Here is a 22110-nt window from a genome sequence, read left to right as displayed (position 1 = left end):
TCTCCTGCGACAGGTGGAAGGTAGACACCACCTTGGGTAGAAACTTAAGGCATGGTCGCAGGACCACCCTATTTTTATGGAAAAGAAGAAATGGGGGGTCAGCCCTAAGTGCTGCTAACTCGCTAACTCTTCTAGCAGATGTCACAGCCACCAGAAACGCTACCTTGTAGGACATTAAGTCCAAAGGGCATGTAGCTAACGGTTCGAAAGGAGGCAGCATCAACCTAGATAGTACTAGGGAGAGAGACCATTGAGGCACTGGTGGTGACACAGGAAGATAGAGATTAAACATCCCCTTTAGAAACTGACAAGATTTATAGTGTGAGAACACCGTACAACCGTCAACCTGATCGTGAAATGCGGAAATTGCCGCAAGGTGTACCTTTAGGGAGGTAACCGTAAGCCCTCGGTTCTTCAAATGACATAACTAGTCAAAGACGGACCCCAAGGGGCTACTAATAGGCACATTTCTTGAAGCTGCCCAAGTCTCAAATCAACGCCACTTAGCATTGTAAGCCTGTCTAGTGGAGAGTTTCCTTGCATTTAGTATGACTTTCTCCACTTGCTTAGAATAAGTTACAGGCGGGGTAGAATCCGCCAGACAGACAGGTGCAACTTCTTGGGCTCGTGGTGGAACAAGCTCCCGTTCAGCAGAAGATCCTGCCTGGGAAAGAGACTCACATATGTCTGATCGGACATCTGTAACAGTTTGGGGAACCACACCTGCCTTGGCCAGAAGGGTGCTACCAGAATGCAATCTGCATTGTCGTTCTCTATTTTGCATAACACCCTTGGTATTAGCAGGAATGGTGGAAACATATAGTGCAACTTGTGGGTCCACGTAAATTGGAAGGCATCCCCATCCCTGCAGGGACGCATCGGTGGTCACTTAAACTTTGTCAATTTTAGAAAAGCATTAAGACCCCTTAAATCTAGAATGGGACGTAAACCCCCATCCTTTTTGGGGACCAGAAAGAAACGAGAAAAAAAGCCTCTCTCAGACTTCTCGTATGCCACCTCCTCCACAGCACCCCTGGCCAAGAGAGATATGATCTCATCCTCTAGCTCAGCCATGGTATTATTCACAGCCCTTGATGGCGAGACACACATAGGCAGCTCAGTGAATTCCAGCCCATATCCTTTATTCACAATTGTTAAGACCCATGAGTCAGATGTTATTGACTCCCATTCAAACAGGAAAGGCTTCAGCCTGTCCGAGAAAGTCAGGGCTGTGATTGGTTCATTCCGTCAGAATTGCCTCCCTGCTCCTTGAGGATCTTTTTGCTGAGCAGGAGGCTGAGATGGACGGGGCTTGAAAGGCCTACGCTTCTTGGGTTGCTGCGCAGGAGTGTAATGGCGCTGAGAAGCAGGATATTGTTGGAAGTAAGGACGTTGCTGGTATCTTCCATGGTACTGATACGGGTTGTATCTCGTAGGGTACCGTGGCTTCAAAGCAGACCTGTCTGCCGAGGTCACTCCCAACGACTGAGCCGTCTGCCTATCCTCCTTCTTCTTCTTCAGCGCTTCATCCGTGGTGCTTGAGAAGAGGGAATCCCCTTCAAATGGCAGATTCTCAACTCTGGTTTTCACCTCTTGTGGGAGAGCCATTGACCGGAGCCAAGAGTGCCTTCTCAGGATCACTGCTAAAGACATACCACGGGCCGCAGTATCAGCTGCATGGCTCCCCGCATTCATCTGCTGCTTAGAAAGGCGAATGGCTTCATTCTGCAGCAGGGACACCACTGCCTTCTTATCTGCAGGCAAGTCAGAGACATAAGACGCCAGCTTCTCCCACAGGTACAGCTGATAGCCAGCCATGATGGTTTGGTAGTTGGCTATACGGAGGGCCAGGGCCGAGATGGAGTATTGGCGTCTGCCCAGGGCGTCCATCTTCTTCCCCTCTTTATCTGGCGGGACGGAAGAGGAACCTGACCGTCGGTGCTGGATTTCCTCAGCAATCAGGGATGACGATGGAGGATGTTTGACAAGCGATTGCCACGTGCCTTGCTTGATTTTGTACATCTGCTCAATCCGCTTTGATGTAGCTGGCAGATCCGAAGGCACCTTCCACACCTTCTCCACTATTTCCTCCACGCCCTCCAACATAGGGAAACCCACCGTAGCTGGGTTGTCACCATAGATGCGACACAGGAGCTTGTCCTTCGTCTTAGGCATGGCTGAAGAGATATCAATTTCCAACGCCTTTTCCATATGGGCCATCTGGTCGGCGTAGATACGGAGATCCTCATAAGGGGAACTCGTACTGGGGGCCACATTGTCATCTGGAGACGGTTCCGACAATGAATCAGAGTGATACTCGTAGTCAACAGCAGCTTCCTCCTCATCAGAAGCAGGAGCCAACACCTCATCAGCTGGAAACGGTGGAGGTAGCCACTCACGCTGTCTAGATGTTGATGGTCTCGGGTCCGAGGAGTCATACCCCGCAGAGGCCCCCTTCCATTGGCAATGTATGCAGGTGGAATATAGGAGGCCTGCCGGTGTCGTGATGCCAAGGAACGCTCGGAACCGATGCTTTCCACATCGGAGAAAGGGCGTCGACTCCGAGTGGAGGAAGCCGGAGACGCGGACGAGTGCTCCCTAGGTGTGCGTCGGATCTGACGAGGGGCAGCCGGGCTCGGTTCCAGTGACGGGGAACGATGCTCACTCGAGACCACGACATATGCACCCGGATCCGGCACCTCCCTCCAAATCAGAAGAAGAGTAAGAGTCAAGTCCGAAATCCAAGTCAATACTGAAATAATCAATCATATACTATCAAGCACGGAGCTGCGAAGCAGATGTTCACTTCTAGCGGCGGCAAGAAGAGAACTGAGGGAAGGGGCCGTTGGTCGCTGTTGGGGCATGTGACCGTTTGGGCGGGAAACGGTCGCTGAGGCGCGCGCCCAACGGCCCCTTCAGAGCTGAGCAAAGCGATGAAAAATCTTCCGGCGGCTGGCCTGCGCCTGCGCAGTCCCATGTGTGGAGGCACAGAAGAACGAAGATGAACTACCTTTTCTCCTATGTGTCTTCCTTGCCAACAATAGTAATTATTTTTTGAGAAAAGGCTGCTCCTGGAAACCTCAGGTACTGAGCACTGAGAAGTCAGGGTCTGCTTGGTCACCTTTCTCTCCTTAAAAAATCAAGCAAGCTCAGGTTGGATAGACACAACTAATTTCCCACATTGAGCATGTTACAAACCACTTAGGTGAGCTGTCAGCTTTGCTATCTGAATCATCCTGCCAAGTGGCAAGGAAACCTTTACATCTGGTGCAGATGTGTAAGTAAAATGAGGAGTCTCTCTTCCACCTCTGTCTTTTGATGCTGATGGGGACCATTGTGCAGTTTTCACATCTGAGACTTAATGATTTGCTCCTACTAGAAGAAAGATCAAGATAGCACCCGTGACAGGTACCAAATAGGTAGCAGCAAGCAGTCTGCAAAACCAATGTCAATTGTAAAAACTACCCACTTAAAAACACTTGTTGCCTGGCTCTTACCATCCCGACTGGTCAATCTAAACTGCCTGCATTTAATTATTTTCAAGTGCTAGAAGAACAGAAAAAGTTTCGGTTTTAATTGAAATAAAAGAACCACAAAGTAGTATTTCAGAGAATGCAATACTTTTAATATATGGCACCTTAAAATGTTTTCAGTGATCCATATCTAACTGTGCCAAGTCTTTAAGACTCTTTCAGCAAGTCCTATGCAAATTGTATTATAAATTAGGTTAACAGTGCAATCCTAAACAGTTACATTTTCCTAAGACCATTGACTTCAAGGTATAATTCTGTTTAGGATTGCACTGTAAGAATTTTGCTCTGTGCAAGAGAGGAAAGTTGTCCACCCTCCACAGAATGCCTAGTAGTAAATATTGTTCCATTTTTTAAAAAATCAGGCAGCACATAGTAAATATCCTCTACAGTAGGCAAATTCTTGTTCCTTTTTTTAAAAAGAGAAAAAGCAATACAGATTTTCAAGTTGAAATCCTCCGGGGAATTTGTTTGTTACATGTCTTAAAATCAGGAGGTAACTGGTGTTAAGTCTTGTGGGACCTTAAAGAACGTATTTATCGTGGCATAAGCTTTCAAGAGCCAAATCACACTTTGTCAGATGCATGTTAACATTCTACATCTTAAGAGTCAGCTTTCTGCAGCTGCAAAATCAGAAAGAAGTATTCATTTCAGGGTCCTTAGCATGTCACTTCAATTATTAAAAGCAGGGGAAGATTTCTTTTAAAAAATTATGTGAACTTGCTTTTTTGAAATCCTAGTGAACACTTGCAAATACATCCCGGCATAGAAGTTATATTGAAAAATCCTAGTTTAAAAAACTGACTATCCCTTTCCTCAACACTAATGTTAAAAACCAAAGAATAGAAATTCAGCTTTAATTAAATGTTACTATTTTATTTGTGAAAAAACTACAAGCAGAATTCATAAATAGACATTTCTATTTAAAGCAGGAAAATGATAAAGTGGCTTCTAATAACAGTCGTGCACATGCCGGTAACAGGAATATATTAACATCTTTTATTTGCTAGACAAAGAGCAGTGTCCAATATAAATTTCCCGAAAACATTTAAGACCTGTGAATTTTTTCTGACCAGTTCACAAAACCACCATTGACACTTTTAGCATGAAGATTAAAAACAAACCTAACAGGACTGTCAGCTCTAAAGACTTTACAGAGCAGAAAACTTTCAAAAGCGTTATACAAGCTGTCTTTCTGGGCAAATGAAAAATATAGCTCGTATAATACATTAACATAAAAATTCACAAGATAAAATTATGTCTTGACATACTTAAACAAGCATTCTCTATTTGTCTCCAAACAAACAAAGCTAAAGAAATAATGTAACCATCTTTACACAGTAAATTAAGGTTACAAGTCATACACAAGAACAGAACTGCTTGCGCATTAAAAACTGTTCAGCTCCATTGTCATATTCTAAATGTTGGCTCTTAAACCATTTTTTCGGTTACATACAAGCAAAGGTTATTATAGTCAGCAATTAATAATTTTCAATAATTTACGTTTACTGTTTAAAAAGTAGACTGAGAATGATATTCATAAGGCAGGTGGAAGTATCTCTCAATGAATATAGCTACTGCCCAATTTTAAATTGTTTTTTTTAGTAAGCAAAATGCTATCAATTAAAATTTCCCATCTTAAATGCTTTTTACTGTTCCCTTTGCATGACTATGTCAAACTGAGCAAGTCAGGCAAGCTGTTGTGTGTATGGGTGTGCACGCACATGTGTGTATGTGAAGTGTAAAAATTGAAACTCGCAAATGTTAACACTGTGCTTTTCCTTCGCCTGCTCTCTGTGCCACTGGCTACCGAGCGTTTCTGGCCCTTCCTCTACACTAGGATTTCAAACATGCTCTCCAACTACCATATGGCAAACTGAAATGCAGGTAAGTGAAGGGAATTCCATTTTAAGCCATCAGGCTACTTTTAAGGGTATTGTCCATCACAGGGGCTAAGAAGAAAAGCAGATTGACAACGCAATAGCTAAAAATGCGGCCCAAGAAAGTTCGAATGCTTAGCTGACAATTTCAACCAAATGCAGCTTCAGTCAGTCCACTTGTGCCAAAGATAGATTTGCATACTTTTCACCTAACAAGCTAATATATCACAGAGGCACACGTTAAGAAAAAGAAAAGAAAACCCAAAGAGGATTCCACTGAATTGGTAAGCCAATGAGCAGCTCATTTCTGTTAAAGCTTTTATCACCTAATCTAAGGGTTATGTTTCACTGGGTGCAACCCTACCACCCCTGCTGCTGTGAACCATTTGAATGGTAGCCCAGAAAAAGCTACACATGAAGAGGAATGGAAGATGCAGAGCAACAGTGCTTGGTGTGTGGTGCTTGCCACATAAAATAATTTTCTCAACACACCACACTGCATTTCCCCCTCTGCATCAAGGCCTTATTTTAGAGAACCACTAAAGGAAAGACACCGTTTGTCTACACAGGTGCACTTTCCATGCCCACAAAATAGGTCTGCTGGAAAGTGTCCAAATGCACACAGGCCTAATTTATTCTGGTTCATTCATTTAAAAAACTGTGCAAAATACACACATCTGGGACTAAGTTCAAATATCTCTTTAAAAATTAAAATTTTCTCCAAAAAATAAATATGGCTGACCAATTTACCCTCCCTGAGATCCCGTAAAGGAACAGTAAAACTTGGAAAAGGAATGTCTTTACAATATCATATCAATGTTTAAAAGGTGGACCAATGTGGACTACTAAAAACTACGGATAACATTGTATTTTAGAGCTTATGAGAATCATCTGGTTTTTCCTTTGGTTCTTTTTTTCTTTTTCAATAAATACTTTAATAGGATTTCAAAGAACAAAAAAAAATTAGATACAAGAACAATTTAATAAGGAACGCACCATGTTCAGAATCAAACTGCAGCTGCAAAGGCACTGCTCTGCTACTCCACTGCGTTGAGCAGAGTTGGTTTATTCAGTTAAGCATAGCCTAAAATTTAAAATCAATGTGAAAGGAGCTTGTGTCTGTTACTTGAATCTGAGCTGATAAAATGCAACAATTTCATTGCCTCCACACAACAGAAATAATTTATATTTTTCAAGCAAGTAATTAGTACAGTAATTGTCTAGCACCAAGTTCTGGCAAGTGGCCCTTTGCGCATAAACACCCACACAGTATCCATTTTGATAGAAGAAGAAAAAAAAGTTGCTGAAATTACAGCAAAGCACTCTGGGTCGCCTAAAAAGCATACACAATGAGAACTTGAAGATATTTTTTTTTAAAGAAAAGAAAGTGTTCCATTTCTTCATTCTAGTGTTTTAAGCAGGGTAACACACAAGCTAGGTAAAACTGTAACACAACTCTGATGGGGCTGGAGGAAGCTTACATTAGAATAGCTGTCTAGCAAGAATTAGAACTACTGGTCATCCTGTTGCTCCCTTACCAGTTTGAAAAAGTTCTTCACAACTTCAGCTCCCATGGCAGGTTATCTAGACATGTCTAAATACCAATAATCCCAACACATCATCACTGGACGACAGGCTGCTTTAAAAAAAGACCACTCTGAGGATACACAATGAATTAATCAAAACCAGAATTGCACAGAGACAGACATGAAAGATTTGCATTGAGAACGAGACATGTGACATCAGATCATGTTGTAGCTTTGTTATAACAAGAGCTGGGTGGAGAGCAGCCTCCGTCTCTTTCACTGAGTCATAAAAACTGACAATACCTCCTCCCTGCCAATATTGAAATGTTACCCTTATAACCAATACAGATCTGGACCATGGCTAAAGTTACAGAACACCATACTTGCATGAGGCAGGTTATGCAAAACTAGGCAAAGGTAATGTGTAGCCATCCTGTACATTAATACTAGGCATTCTGAAACAAATGTGGCTCATAGCCATTAAAATGTGTACATTGCCATAGGACAAGGCTGGAGATTTACTGTTTTTAGATATTCTACTATGAATGCAAGTGACTGGAGCACCTTTTAGATTTCAAAACAGAACAGAAAATAAGAAAATAGACATCTATCTTTGTCCAGTACTCTTCAGCCAAAGCACAAGAAGGAAGCCAGGTCCTGTTTCGGTTTGAACCTCCAGGATCACTCTTTATGACTGGTTCCGGTTCCGTTTCAGCACTTTCCAAAGGGCACTCACTGTCCCAGATCTTAAATTGTTTCGCTTCACAGTGTTTTAAGCACCAGCGTTTCCATGTATTGGTTTCAAATAACCCTATATATATATTTTTATTTATATATATATATATATATTTATATATTTATATATAATTTATATCAAAACTGATAGTACACAGTATAACTGGAAGAAGGGGACCTGAAGTCAAAACAGGATATGCTGAAAAAACAAGAACAAGAGGATGGAGTCTGTGAACGCAATAAATAAAAAACTCTCCTATAGCCCTCTCCCTCCCACTTACCTCATATTCCCTCACCCCAAAAAACAAACAAAAATGTTGCAATGTTCATGGAAAAATTGTGCACAGCAGATTTATAAAAAAGTAGAGTCAAGAGCACATCCAATTATAAATGATTGTTAGGAAAATCATATAAAACAATGGAATACATAAGTGTCAAAAAGTTATTGTCAGGGTGCGAAATTCCTTGATGGCCAGATGCCCACAGCCAGTACAAATGATCTTGGTGCCATCTGTTAAGAGATGATGTCCAAAAACACACGTCGAAGCTCAAGAAGAGGCAGAAGAGAAGGAAGTGGCACTGGGGTTTTTCCTGGATTAGAGCCTAGTGGACAAGTGGAGTATTTGAATTTCATACCCTGATTTCATAAGTTTCCCACAATTCCATGTGCAATTTCAGAAAGATTCATCATTGACTGCGGACATGTCGCCCTTTGGCGTAGAGGAGCGGGATGAACCCTTGTCTGTGCTCTCGGATCCCGAGCTGCTCTGATTCTGCTGTTCTGATCCTGCACTGGAGGTCACTGTGGATGATGATGTGGAAGAAGAGCGAGTCTTTTCTTTAAAGTCTGTGATAATTACTGTGACATTTCCCACTGTGACTGCCAGCTGCTGGGCGGTACTTCTGTCCACGTTTTTCAGTCTGGGCCTTAAATTAAAAAAATAAAGAGTGAGAGACCCATTATAAATAACAGATGAGCCTTCACTTAAGACATTTTTCTCAGCTTACTTACAAGAATCCCTTCTAAAGAGAGCTGACTGCCAGCCCACCGATGAATGAACACATATTGAACCACATCACTGTTCCTCCTTCCCCCATGACTGACCTTCTGCTGTTTTAAAATGCTCAGTCTATTAGCTTGTTCAATCTCCAGAGTACACATGTGGCTCGGGAATAAATTCTTAGAACTTTGCAGAGGTAGGAAGTTATCCTCTATTCCACCCAGCCAGAAAGAATAGTAATGACAGAGCTACACAAGTATCAAGAAAGCCTCAGGGTACCTTCCTGGATGCAAGCATTTCATATTTGAAATTTATCATCTTCTCATGTGCCCCAAAGCTGTGACTCTGCAATCCTAAGCCACAAAAAAGCATCTGAAAGAGGCGCCATCATTTGCATAGGGAATTTCTACCATTGCAAACACCACAGGCACCAGCACAGCTTTGGATCTCTTTGCAACTGCTGGGAATTTATAGAAAGAAGCAGTCCAAGCAACTCATGTAGAAAATTGTTCAGTCTCTTCTGAATATGGCTACTGAAAACAAGCCCAAGAAATGTACACAGTCATTATACAGAAGCAGACCAATAAAAAGAAATATTTTAATTTAAATCCTTTTAACGTTTCATGTCAAGCTTTTGTGCAGTCATTAAGTTAGCAAACAAAGCACAGGCTGACACTCACGTGCATGTGCTCAGACTGTACTATCAAGACACACGCAATAGAGGAGAACTGATTTCAAGAAAAACTTGAAACAGTCTGCAACTGCCAAGCGTTCTTTAGCCACATCAGCTCTGGGCAGTGGAGAATGCCAAATCAGTTTAGTAGCCCGGGGGGGGGGGGGGGGATTCCCCGGTGTCGCACCCAAAGATCCAAAATGGCACAACAAAGAAGAAATACCTTAAGAAAACAAATAGCATTCACTCCACGGGGAGATTAAGGGGTTGTACTTCCAAGGCCAAACTTTGAACAATCAGCTGGCTGAGAGGTATAACGAGATAATGTAGCTGGGATCAGTAACATTATATAAAGAGGGTTTATTTTTGTAGGAATGCCAAAAAGGTAATTCAACAGCAGTTTTGTTCAACACTGGCTAATCTTTAGGACCCAGAACTGGCCTTTTGACCTCCTCAGTCCAAGAAATGATGGTAGATCTGGCAACCTCTCTCCTGCAAGAGAGCATCAGCTAGGTCATCACCTTCAAAACACAAATGTACAGGGTCAGCAGCATACAGAGCCACACTCTGGGTGCTAGCTACAAGAATAATTTTGGTCTGCAACTTCCTCTTAATGTTTCTTGGGAGAAATGAGGAAACAGGAAGAGCTGCACATTACTTTTTTATCAGAAAACTAAAATGTAATGGGAAATCCCTCCTCTCTCCTAATACTTTTTAACACTGTCAAGGTAAATAAGCAGCCAAAGGACACTCCTTCATCCCCAATTTTCAACCCACAACAACACAACAACCAATGAGAGAGACAGTTCAGTTTCTTCGACTGGTCCCTGCTACTTGGAAGACAACTTCACAAATTGCTTTGCGTCTCTAACCTTCAGATCTACTTTTTATCACATCTGTCATAGCAGGGTAGAAAATTACAAAAACATCATGTAACAATAGACTCAGTATATCTACGCAGGAGCTTCTAGATGTTCTGGACTTCTGTTTAGTTTCCACTGTCTCTTGGCTTAAATCCTAGCTATAAATTTCCTAGACGTTTTTCAGCAATCACAGTTCATGGGAAGGATAATGAGAGATGCGTGACCTGGGCATGTGCTACACTTAATGCACACATGATATCAAAAAGTAGTTGTCAAACAAGCAGAAGCCACAGACCAAACTAGAAAGACACACAACTCCATTTCCCTTCAAGGTCTTGATGAGTTATTCAGTTCTAAAAAAATTATAAACAGAAGGAACATCCAGTGCTACATACTGCTAAATATGTTTTCATCCTATTACTCTACAATTGCCAGCACAGTAGGTTTCCATTAAAGATAAACTGCAACAGTAGCCACGCACAGGAAATCAAAGGCAGGAAAACTACAGTTTACCAATGGCAACCTTTAAATGACGTAAACTCATTGGTGGAGTTGCTACAATTCAGACTGCCTGTTTCACAAAGAAGAAAAGGCCAGAACAAACAGGGAAGCTGCTGTAAATGGTGATTCTACCTTCTTGATCTCTTCAATGGAGGCTAGAAGCTACTTTCCCCTGCTCTTATCCCTCTCAACTGCATGCAGTGGTGCCAGTCAAGCATGCTGAGATAGTAACTGGGCAGTGGTAGCTCACTGTTTGCCCAAAGTGCAGGTCAACTGAAAGGAGGGTTACCAGCCACCAACGTTACATGACCCTCAGCTGGGTGTATTAAACACAAGAATATGCACACTTCGTATTTGATGAGCCTTGTATATATTTTGTATTTTTGGTACATAGATCAAACTGCAAAAAACCCTCACAAAAAAACCAACTCTTGTTTATCATTTTGCTGTTAGATCCAAAGCCTGCAAGTACGCTACAGGAGGGATTACACAGAAGGGATGGCCTGGCAGGAATAGAAGGGCTGCCTGTCTCCATAATGCAAACCTGGTAGCCTCTAGACCCTGGTGATAACTTGAAGACAATAGGCCCAGGCTACCCGGTAATTAAATTCTGACTCTATATTTATTACCCAACAGACAATCGGATGATTAATTCTTATGTATCTGAACTGATTACAATGCAATGTTATTGTAGAAAAAGGACAGCATTTAGCATTAGGCAAATTCTTGAGTCTATATTCATTACACATTTGAAAAGGAAGGGGCTAAAAAGTACTTTCCACTAGATTTAGAAATATAGAAATGAAAAAAAAACATCTGATTCCCCCCTCCACCCCGACAGAAAGGTTAAATGCCCAAGATTACTACCCTGGAAGGAAATTTCTTCCCATATCACACACACACAATCAGTCAGACCAAGATGCTAATTCAGGAAGATTGTATGCAGGAAATTCGATACTGAATTACCTTGAGGTGTGATTTGAATCACTGGTCTTTGTTGTTGTATTTCCAGACTGTATGCTGTTTGCTTCACTTGGTGGATCTTTCACAATATCTGACTTTGGCCTGAAAGAGAAGAGAAAACTGAATACTAGGAGGGTCCTGTATTTTTAAGAAAATCATTTCTGAAATTGGGATAACTAATACCATGGAGGGTGTGTGTGTGTTTATACACACACAAAGAAAAAAAACTTCTACCGATTACAACCCTCACACCCATCAATAAAACCACAGGAATACTAGGCGAAGGGAAATTTCTTATACAATTCTACATAGTATCAATGTGCTTCTCCACTCTCAACTACTCTGGGAAAAGGATAAAAAGCAATAAAAATTTAAAATTGATGCAGCAGCACAGAAAGAGCCAAGTCACATGAATCAAGAACTGGTGGTGGTAAGAGAGGAGAGTGACTGGGGATCAGGAGGGACTAAGGAGTCACTTGATGTTTGAGGCACCTAAAACTGGTAGGGATTTAACTAGGGAAATTAGGGGGCATATCAGATTAGATCATTTGCAAAGGGATACAATCTAAGAGGTTAGGAATGCCTAATTTGGATGGATGGCCCAGAAACATACTTAGTCTTCTTGTTGGTACTCTTCTTTATAACACTTTGACTAATTTCTTTTTCTTTGTCTGGCTTTTTCTCTTCCTGCTTTTCCACCTTCTCTTTCTTCTCCTTTTTAGGAGGTGGTGGGGTAGCATATTGCTGAGCAACTTGTTGTGCAACAAGCTGAGAATTTATCCTAGGTTTCCTAAGATGTGAGAAGAAATAAAAAAGGGATACTCATTGTCAGTGACTTTATTAAAACAAATGGCTCACTGCAGCAGAAGCATTAGTTAAACAAGTATTTCATCAAACAAGGAATGTCTGGTGTTAACCAGCAAATGTGTTGTCCACAATTTTAAAACGGTACTCTCTCACAAATTTTAACTATGTCCATTCATACCACTCAATTACTTTCTGTATTATTCTTGTATGTAAAATTAGAAATTCTGCAATCATTTCTTTTAAAGAAAGTCTCTTTCTTTAGGACTGAACATCACAACTCAGGAACTGAAACCTAGCACATAGTAATCCAAGAAACTAACCTTCTCATTTTCAAATAAAGTACAATTTTAAAAGTCTGGACATGAAAACATGCTGAAGAGGCCAATGAAAGACATGAAACTCACACACTGTCTGTACTTTGAAGTGTTATGCTAACTGACCCAGGCTGCTTGTACTGTTTCATCAAATGGACACTGGTAAATTGTTAAATACAGAAAACAGAGTTAGTAATGTCTCATTCAACTGTAATTATCCAGAATAAATTCTTCTTCCCTAGCAATGCAAGTCTGACATTCACAACATAAAGACTGTCAATCAGAGCAAATCTAAAACAAGTGGTACATTCAGTGTGACGCTAGCAGTTTTCTCTGTGTCAGACTCCCACTGGCACTACTTCTCAATACTGCTGCCTGAAACCTTCCACAATTACAAATCGGCAAGAGTAAAAAGAAAGCAGCAAAACAGGAACGTAAGTGCTGAATTAAAAGATGAACTTATTAAAAGATGAACTTAAAACTGAGAGTGGCTAGGCAGGCAGTGTAACCCAAAGCAGCTTTGATCCAATTTATGACCAGGCCAAAAAATACCTGGATATGACACTGGTAGTTTCTAACAACTAGACACACCTTGACTTGGATGGTCTCACCAGCCTGATCTTATCAGATCTTAAAAGCTAAGCAGGGTCAGCCCCTGGTCAGCATTTGGATAACAGACCACCAAGGAAGTTCAGGGGTTGCTATGCAGAGGCAGGCAAGGGCAAACCACCTCTGAATATCTATTGCATTGAAAATCCCATGGGTGTGACTTGATGGCACACACACATGAACAGCATGTGCTGCAGAACAGAGCATCATTTAAGTAAGGTGCACTAAGAGTGTGTCTGTCATCTACTTGGAAGCAAAACACATTTTCAAGAAAGGCAAGATAGCAGACACGACTTTTTAAAAGGGCCCTTTAGCTTTACACCTAGTTTAAAGCAACACATGAAATACTGGTAATTAACAATCATTATTTTTTTGCTACTGCCCTTCCAATTCTAGAAGTACTAGACCCAAGATTAACTCAGAGATTTCTATATCTTTTTAACATTAAGGTATTTGGAGATGTGCAGAAATGGAGCACAAGAGAAGATCCCTTTTTTCATTCAAACTTATTTTCACTGGCAATTTTCTCCTAATTGGTATTCAAACATTAACAACATTGGTTGTTGGGGGTTTTCCGGGCTGTATTGCCGTGGTCTTGGCATTGTAGTTCCTGACGTTTCGCCAGCAGCTGTGGCTGGCATCTTCAGAGGTGTAGCACCAAAAGACAGAGATCTCTCAGTGTCACAGTGTGGAAAAGATGTAGGTCATTTGTATCTACTCAGGAGGGGTGGGGTTGAGCTGAGTCATTCTGTAAGAGTTTCCCAGGGTGTGGAATGCTAATGGCGGGAGGCTTCACTGTATCCTGAGGAGGTTCTTTTGCATATGGATTGGTGCTTGATGTGCTAATCTTCTCTGCAGGGCTATTGTCAGGTGTGGAGTGTTTTGTTGGCCTGGTGTTTTTCAGAACTGGAGCCCATGCTCTGTTCATTCTTAAGGTTTCTTCTTTCCTGTTGAAGTTTTGCTTATGCTTGTGAATTTCAATGGCTTCCCTGTGCAGTCTGACAAAGTAGTTGGAAGTGTTGTCCAGTATTTTGGTGTCCCGGAATAAGATACTGTGCCCTGTTTGAGTTAGGCTATGTTCAGCCACTGCTGATTTTTCAGGCTGTCCAAGTCTGCAGTGTCTTTCATGTTCTTTTATTCTTGTCTGGATGCTACGCTTTGTGGTCCCGATGTAAACTTATCCACAGCTGCAGGGTATACGGTATACTCCTGCAGAGGTGAGGGGGTCTCTGCTGTCTTTTGCTGATCGTAGCATCTGTTGTATTTTTCGGGTGGGTCTGAATACTGCTTGAAGGTTATGCTTTTCCATAAGCTTTCCCATCTGATCAGTAATTCCTTTGATATATGGCAAAAACACTTTTCCTGTAGGTGACTGTTTTTCCTTGGTTGTTTGATTCATCCTGGGTTTGATTGCTCTTCGGATTTCATTTCTGGAGTAGCCATTTGCCTGAAGTGCGTGGTTTAGATGATTAATTTCCTCATTGAGAAAGCGCGGCTCACATATCCATCTTGCACGATCCACTAATGTTTTCATTATGCCTCTTTTCTGTCGGGGGTGGTGATTGGAGTTTTTGTGTAAGTACCGATCAGTGTGAGTTGGTTTCCTGTAGACCTTGTGACCTAACTGAAAGTTTACTTTGCGGATGACCATGGTATCCAGGAATGAGAGTTTTCCCTCACTTTCTTTCTCCAATAGCCCTGCAGAGAAGATTAGCACATCAAGCACCAATCCATATGCAAAAGAACCTCCTCAGGATACAGTGAAGCCTCCCGCCATTAGCATTCCACACCCTGGGAAACTCTTACAGAATGACTCAGCTCAACCCCACCCCTCCTGAGTAGATACAAATGACCTACATCTTTTCCACACTGTGACACTGAGAGATCTCTGTCTTTTGGTGCTACACCTCTGAAGATGCCAGCCACAGCTGCTGGCGAAACGTCAGGAACTACAATGCCAAGACCACGGCAATACAGCCCGGAAAACCCCCAACAACCATCGTTCTCCGGCCGTGAAAGCCTTCGACATTAACAACATTCAAAATCATGTTTCCAGCATTCTTCCCTATGCTCCCCTAACTCTGCTATTTTCTTCCTTTTTAAGGGGCTTTTGCACTACATCCCTTTTTCATCTAAACCACAATCCTAAACTTACATAACTAAACTCACCATCTTAGGAATTTTATCTAAAGGTTTTCTTTTACATAAATAAATGTAAATAATCCTCACTGAAGACCATGGGCCATCCCTTGAGTAAAGTAAACTGAATCAACCCATACTTTGGAGGAGATAGAGTCAGTGGTTTCGTAGATGGGCTATGACTGGATGGCTAAGGGTATGCAAGGGAAGGAGAGATACTGCATGACAATGTTGCTGCCAAGGATTAGGATGGCCGCACCATCCTCCTTTAATTAGATTCACAAAAGAAGGGCCAGAGAAGCTGATCTGGGCCATACAAATCTTCCAAGAGGTGATTCAAATCCAACACAATTAGAGCTGGGTTTACAGAGTTCAGGTTTGCAAAGTTATGCTCATTCAAAAGACTGATAGAGCCGATAATGCAATTAGTAGATGATTACCCCCTCTGATTTTCATGAGTCCTGGATTAGGTCCTACTTGCCATCGCACTAGGACCTTTACTAATTATCAGCTATAAAAGACAAAGCCTTTGCATTTGCACAGTGACAAAGAGAAGCACACACAAAAACTTTCATTTGCTGGCAGCAAAGATAATTAGCTGTCGTCTTTTACAAAGCCAATTGATTGGGCACTACAGCTTGATCACGCAGCTTATGCCCATAAGGCAATATGCAATAAATGAGAAATCACTGAACAGTTGATACCACTCCTTTTCCTAACCGCACAGGTAGAGCCTTAGCTTAAAAATAGGTGCTTTGGGGTGTAATCTGCTGATGTTAATAGCAAAGTAGGAAAGTAAGATTCCAATCTGTAATCAGCCTATCACCAACTTTCTCAAGCATTTTTTCCTTCTCTGGTGTCACACAGACTGCATTGTTTTCAAGACAATTTGAAATACACACACCAAACTTGCTATAAAATCCAGGGAAATTTTTAAAATTATAAAACCATTCTATTCTGCAGACATCCACAAAATGCCAGGCACAGTATCTGCTTTCTTTTGTAGTCTTCAAAATATGAACATAGATCAGTCTATAGAAACAAAGGCATGGAAAAAATAGTAAAATGAAGCATTACAGCAACCCAAATGTACAACTGCTGTGGAATACTGTGAGCCAATATTTATTTAAGTCTGGCTTGCAAACTGTTTTGCCTACAAAAAAGTAAGAAGTACTCCCAGCTTTCTAAAACTGAATTCTTTCTCCCCCTCTTTAGACCACAGATGAATAGCCAGACAGACTAGTAAATTTCTTTGCAGAGTAGCAATAGCTGTGGGCTTACAAGCAAATTAACTTACATTGCAAAAGACTACATTAATCTGCAGATACTGACAAACAGATCACCCTTCTCCCTCCTCCCTGCTCTTTGTACTTGATAGCTTAGTGTTAGAAGTCTGAATAGGGCATAGTAATGTTATCAGTATATCTGGAATTGGAGGGAGAGTATGCAGGAATGCTACTAAAAGAAACCAGGAGGAAAACTGCCTGAATAAACCCAGGCAGAAGTAGTGATCTCGTTTCTTTAAAAGAACAAAAGCAAACTGTTTAACTGGGTAGCCCACGAAAGTGGCAGATTGTGCAATAAAACTAAAAAGCAGTAGTTCATTCTTATTTTAGAAAACTTAGACCACATTACTTGAAAATAAGGAAAAAAATCCCAAGAGAGTAAGTTAAATAAAAAAGCCTTCTAAGCTAAAGTAATAACAAAAATGTACCCTGGAGTTGTGATCAACTCATGGTGACCCCCATCCCCATCCATGGGATGTTCAAGGCATCAGGGAAGCAGAGATGGTTTGCCATTGCCTTCTTCCCTTTAGCAACCCTAGTCTTTCTCGGAGTTTTCCCATCCAAGTACTAACTAGGGCCAACCCTGCTTAACACACCTTTTAATCATGAACTTCCTGATTATATTGCTAAAGTTATAGCAGGTAGAAGACGGTATTTCTTAGAAACGAGGATAAACACACATATTTATATAGATTTTAACGTAAGAATTAAAAACATAAGCAAGGCTATATCCACGCTACCATTTTTTCCTTCAGTGCAAGTTAAACATTGGCATTATGCTATTTGTCCTCACAGAAATGAAAAATGTCTGCAAGTTATAAAGCTGTATGTAAAAAAAGTGGAAATGTTGGGAAAAACTGAAACACATACAATTTCTTTAGCAATCTATACTTGTTTCCTCTATTTTAAGAACATACAAGCATGAGTGGATGCTGCTATCCATCAATGAATGGAAGGTGCTGATGGTCACGCATCATTCCTGTATTCCTCTCCTCCAAGCAGTCCTTTCGGACCCCAGTAAAGTTTATTAAGGGTTCCTGGAAGAGGCAGAATGGATAATTCCCTCCCTTCCTCCTCTCTCTGGAGCTTCTTGACCCATGCAGCTACTGGTCCACTTGTATCCAGTGAACCTAGAAATAAACTTCTGCTTGGAGAAGCGCTGCTGGGGGAGGGGGACAGGGGGAAAATGCATCAACATATTATAACCTGGCACATTATGCATTAAAATGCCCCAATGTTATACAATCAATAATTATAAATATGCTTCATGTTCGTTATGTAGTAACAGGTACCAAAGCTTATCTTAGGGTAAAATAAGAGTCAGAAATAGAAGCTGCTGCAGTAAATAAGAGTTTTTACTATCTAAGCTAAGATGCATAGAAAGCATTATCTTGAAATCTCTTAAAAAACCTACAGCACCTGTTCATGAGAAGCTACAAGGCTGACTGTTCATACCACAAATTACATTTTTTCAAACTTCTTCATGGTGAAGGGGACTGTTTGCTTCCAGGGCAATAAATAAAGTTATTAAGCACTATCAGCAAACCTACATATTGAATTTAACACACTGAACTTTTTGATAATGTATCATCTTCATGCAAACTATCACAGAAACAGTGGACATAGTTGGCCACAGGAAACCTGTATCATTCCCTTAAACAAAAATATATCCCTAAAAATACTATCATATGAACTTTTTCTCATCGGAATCAGTTTTTGAATTATCAATAGCTTTAAATTCCAAAATTTCCTTTCAATGAATTTCAGAGAACTCAAGAAGCAATCTTCTCTAGTTATTTGTTACTGCTATAATCTTATTTTAAAAGACAGACCAGTTTCTTTCACATACTGCAGAAGAGGATCTGAGAGTTGTACAAGTCTAGAGCATACAGGAATTGTAATGACCCAATACTACAAATAGCATAGCTTTCATAAAGTATTTGGGGCAGTAAAAGACAGTTAAAATAATTTTAAAGCCTTATATCTTAAGAAGCATTGTACTTATTTTTGAAAGAGGTATTTCAAAATTATTTCAAAAGACTTTGCACCAAGGTAACCGTTCTAAATTGCAAGCACTGGGCGTATGGGCAGGCAAGTCTGTGTGAAAGAACACGCATCCTTTCATTTGCCCCCTATAATTTTTGGGGGGGAAGGGGTTTTTGCCATCTCTGCTTCTAATTCTGTGTCAAGATGAATTCTGCACCTCTTTTCCTCACAAGATCCTAGGAACACTAAAACTTCCAGTTACATACTCTCAATAGCCAATGCTCTAGAACTGCTTTCCTAAATAAGAAGAATCATCTTAGCTCATGAACAAAGCTCCATGTTGTATAAGCATACTTGTTTAGGCACAGAAAATATCGTAGACATCATCTACAGGCAGTCTATGACCTGCTCTTTCACAGAGAATTTAAAGTCAATCTTTATACCATGAATGTATGAATTTTTCATGCAAACTGACATATGTTGCAAAATATGGCAACCTAAGAATCACAGGGATTTTTTCTTCTTCTTATGGTTGGAGAAACAATCTTGAAATGTTATGGCCAAAAGCAATGTTTTCAAGCAGTTGTATGGTTGTACCAAGTACCAAGATCAATACTTAGAGCCTAAGCTCAAGGAGGCACAACCAGGGTTACAATAGAACACCTATTTCCTTCTCAATGGTTCACTAATTCAATTATTTTCCAGTTTATTACAGAGACATCATATCCAGTACCAATAACATAGAAAGTCCCATTCACAAAAAAATATTACAACATTCCATTCACAAAATTGATTCCGTTTATACTCTTGTTGTATAGATTGCCTTTTATGGAGCAAACAGAGTCCTTCGGTGTACCGCCTAGCACAGCCACTTGTACCAGTGAATAAAAACAGAGGCGGCATTTTCAAGAAATTGGCTATGAGCTTTACTGATCCCATCTCTTTCAGCTCGTTGTGAAAGCGGTTTTCTTCCAGCCAATATTTAGTTCCTTGTAATAAACAGTTTTCAAACCACCGTCTCCGGTGTGATCGTTACCAACCAATCTCTAAATGCTTTCTTCACCCTCTGCAATCAATAGACACCTTTTCAAAGTCTCAAATTCTTTCTGTTGCACAAACACAATTGTTACTTAGCCTTCAAAAAGTTTTTATTTGAGCAATTCACAAGAAGGCACTCTTCAGCAAAGGACAAGCCACCACAACCAATCTACACAAAGCGGCAAAAACAGCTTCATCATACCGCACAGGTGAAAATGCTGAGAAATGGGAATAACTGTCAGTCTGTCATGCTACAGTCCTAACAGATTGTCTTTGCCTACACCCCTCATTGTCATGACTACCTGCTATCATTAGGGAAAGGATCATTACTGACAAGCAGAGGAGGTTCTGTTGACAACAAAACTATTATTTAGAGAGTTTTTTTTGCTTCTGGCTAATAAAATACTAGAGACATTTACACACACATGCACAATTTTATACATATTAAATTGAGGCCAAAGCAAGAAATTCAATACAGAATTTGGTATGCTAAAAACCTCAGGTATGGTTTCTTAAAAAGTTTCTAGCTCTTATGAGTACAGAAACAGCATGGCACAGACACGATAGGCAAGGCTATTATTAACTACCAACTCTCTCTACTGTTATCCTAACCTTTAAAAAAACTATTTGAACTTTTAAAAACATTATTCTAGATTCAACATAACAAAACCTACTATTTCACTTAAGCTTGTGCTTAATTATGTTACTTCCCTGCATCATATTATCTTTTCTTGGTCTATACAGGCCTTGTATCTCAAACTTTTTTCCAAACAGTAATACAGTTCAAAATACCAGTAGCACCTTAAAGGACATTGTTATGACCCTTTCTTTCTCTTGAGTAGATTTTCCCTTTAATCTTTCTCTTACACCCTCTGGGTAGATTGCTGACACCAGGAATATTAAATTCCAAGACATTTTATTTAAATTTCCCCTTTAGTGATGTGCCCGCACCAGGCTCCTTTGTGGTACCATGTGGCCCTGAGGATAGGAATGGGATATAGGAATGACTGATACTCTGGGATATATATATAAAAAAGGAAACTTTTATTTTTATAAGAAGCGTACTGGTTTCATATTATTTTTTAAGTGTGAAGGTTTCAAAGAGATATTGGTTCTTAAAATTTCTTTTCATAGACACAGTCACACAGATCTCTCAGGCTTCACACACAGTTTGCCTGCTTCAGATATCAACCTCTCACTCAAATACACATAGACTTTCTCTCTCAGGCGCACACACAGTTTGCCTGCTTCAAATAGAATGAATATATAGTCTCACAGACACACCCAGTTGAGGCTTCCACACAGGTTGCCTTTCTCTCAAAATACATGGACACTCTCAGGCTGTACTCGCTTCTCTTGCCCTGACTCAATATTTCTCTGCTTACACATACTCAGGCTGCACACAGTTTGCCTGCTAAAACCAGACTTAGTATTTTTCTCAGAAATGCTTAAACATGCTAAGGCTGCACACTAGGGGTGTGCAGCGGGGGAAACGATTCGGAATAACCCAAAACCTGAAGCAGTAAGCCGCTTTGGGTTCGGGTTTTTGGAAATCACTTTGCTATGCTTCGAAATGATTCGGAGCATACCGAGATTCCCACCTCCCCCCTGAGCCCCCCTTCCCCCAACTCCACTTACCTTGAAGGCCGGAGCAGGCCTTCTGCCGCCACCAGTAGGGCGGCGGGGAAGACTGCAGCCGGTGCCTGTGCTGCCCGCACTGCTGCTTCAGCCTCTGCAGCAGCGAACGCCACTGCCGCCCGCGCTGCCACTTCAGCCTCTGTGGCGGCTGGCAAGGTGGCAGCGAACGCTGGCACCACCGCATTCACTGCCGCCCGCCACCAGAAGACTGCCCCAGATAAGTGGGGTGGTGGTGGGAGGGTGGGAGGCCGGGCACCCTTTAAGCTTTGATTCAGTATTTCCGAATAAGGGCCATCATACTGGCCCCGTTTTGGAAATGCCGAATCTTTACAAATCGGGTCCGGTTTGGGTTTTTTTCCCGAACCAGGAACCCGAAACGCACACCCCTACTGCACACAGCTCACCTCTCTAGCCCTGACTGAATCTTTTCTCTCCCTCAGTAACTAAAAACTGCATTCACTCCGCCTGCACTCTAAGTCATCAACCAATCATATCGCTCACTCTTTCACCCCCACACTTCATCTGTACCACACCAAGCATTTAAAGACACACACACACACACACTTAAAATCATTACAGACATATATTTCAATATGAGCTCCTGTGAGTCACAGCCCACTT

At 41.2% G+C, this 22110-nt stretch overlaps 1 protein-coding gene across 1 annotated transcript in view; it reads right to left on the bottom strand.

Annotated features, from left to right (window-relative positions):
* Positions 1-4391: 4391 nt before the first annotated feature.
* Positions 4392-22110, bottom strand: part of RYBP (RING1 and YY1 binding protein) — an 81009-nt gene continuing 63290 nt past the window's right edge. The window contains exons 3-5 of the mRNA XM_054977242.1: positions 12286-12462; positions 11676-11774; positions 4392-8598 (exon numbers count right to left, since the gene is read on the bottom strand). Of these exons, the coding sequence (XP_054833217.1) occupies positions 8346-8598; positions 11676-11774; positions 12286-12462 (529 nt within the window). The 3' untranslated portion in view covers positions 4392-8345. The remainder of the gene's footprint in view (positions 8599-11675; positions 11775-12285; positions 12463-22110) is intronic.

This window comes from Eublepharis macularius, chromosome 4 (assembly GCF_028583425.1).
Source record: "Eublepharis macularius isolate TG4126 chromosome 4, MPM_Emac_v1.0, whole genome shotgun sequence".
In the NCBI taxonomy this organism is placed as follows: Eukaryota; Metazoa; Chordata; class Lepidosauria; order Squamata; family Eublepharidae; genus Eublepharis; species Eublepharis macularius.
The sequence above is the reverse complement of the archived record's forward strand: the minus strand, read 5'-3'. Positions and strand labels throughout refer to the sequence as shown.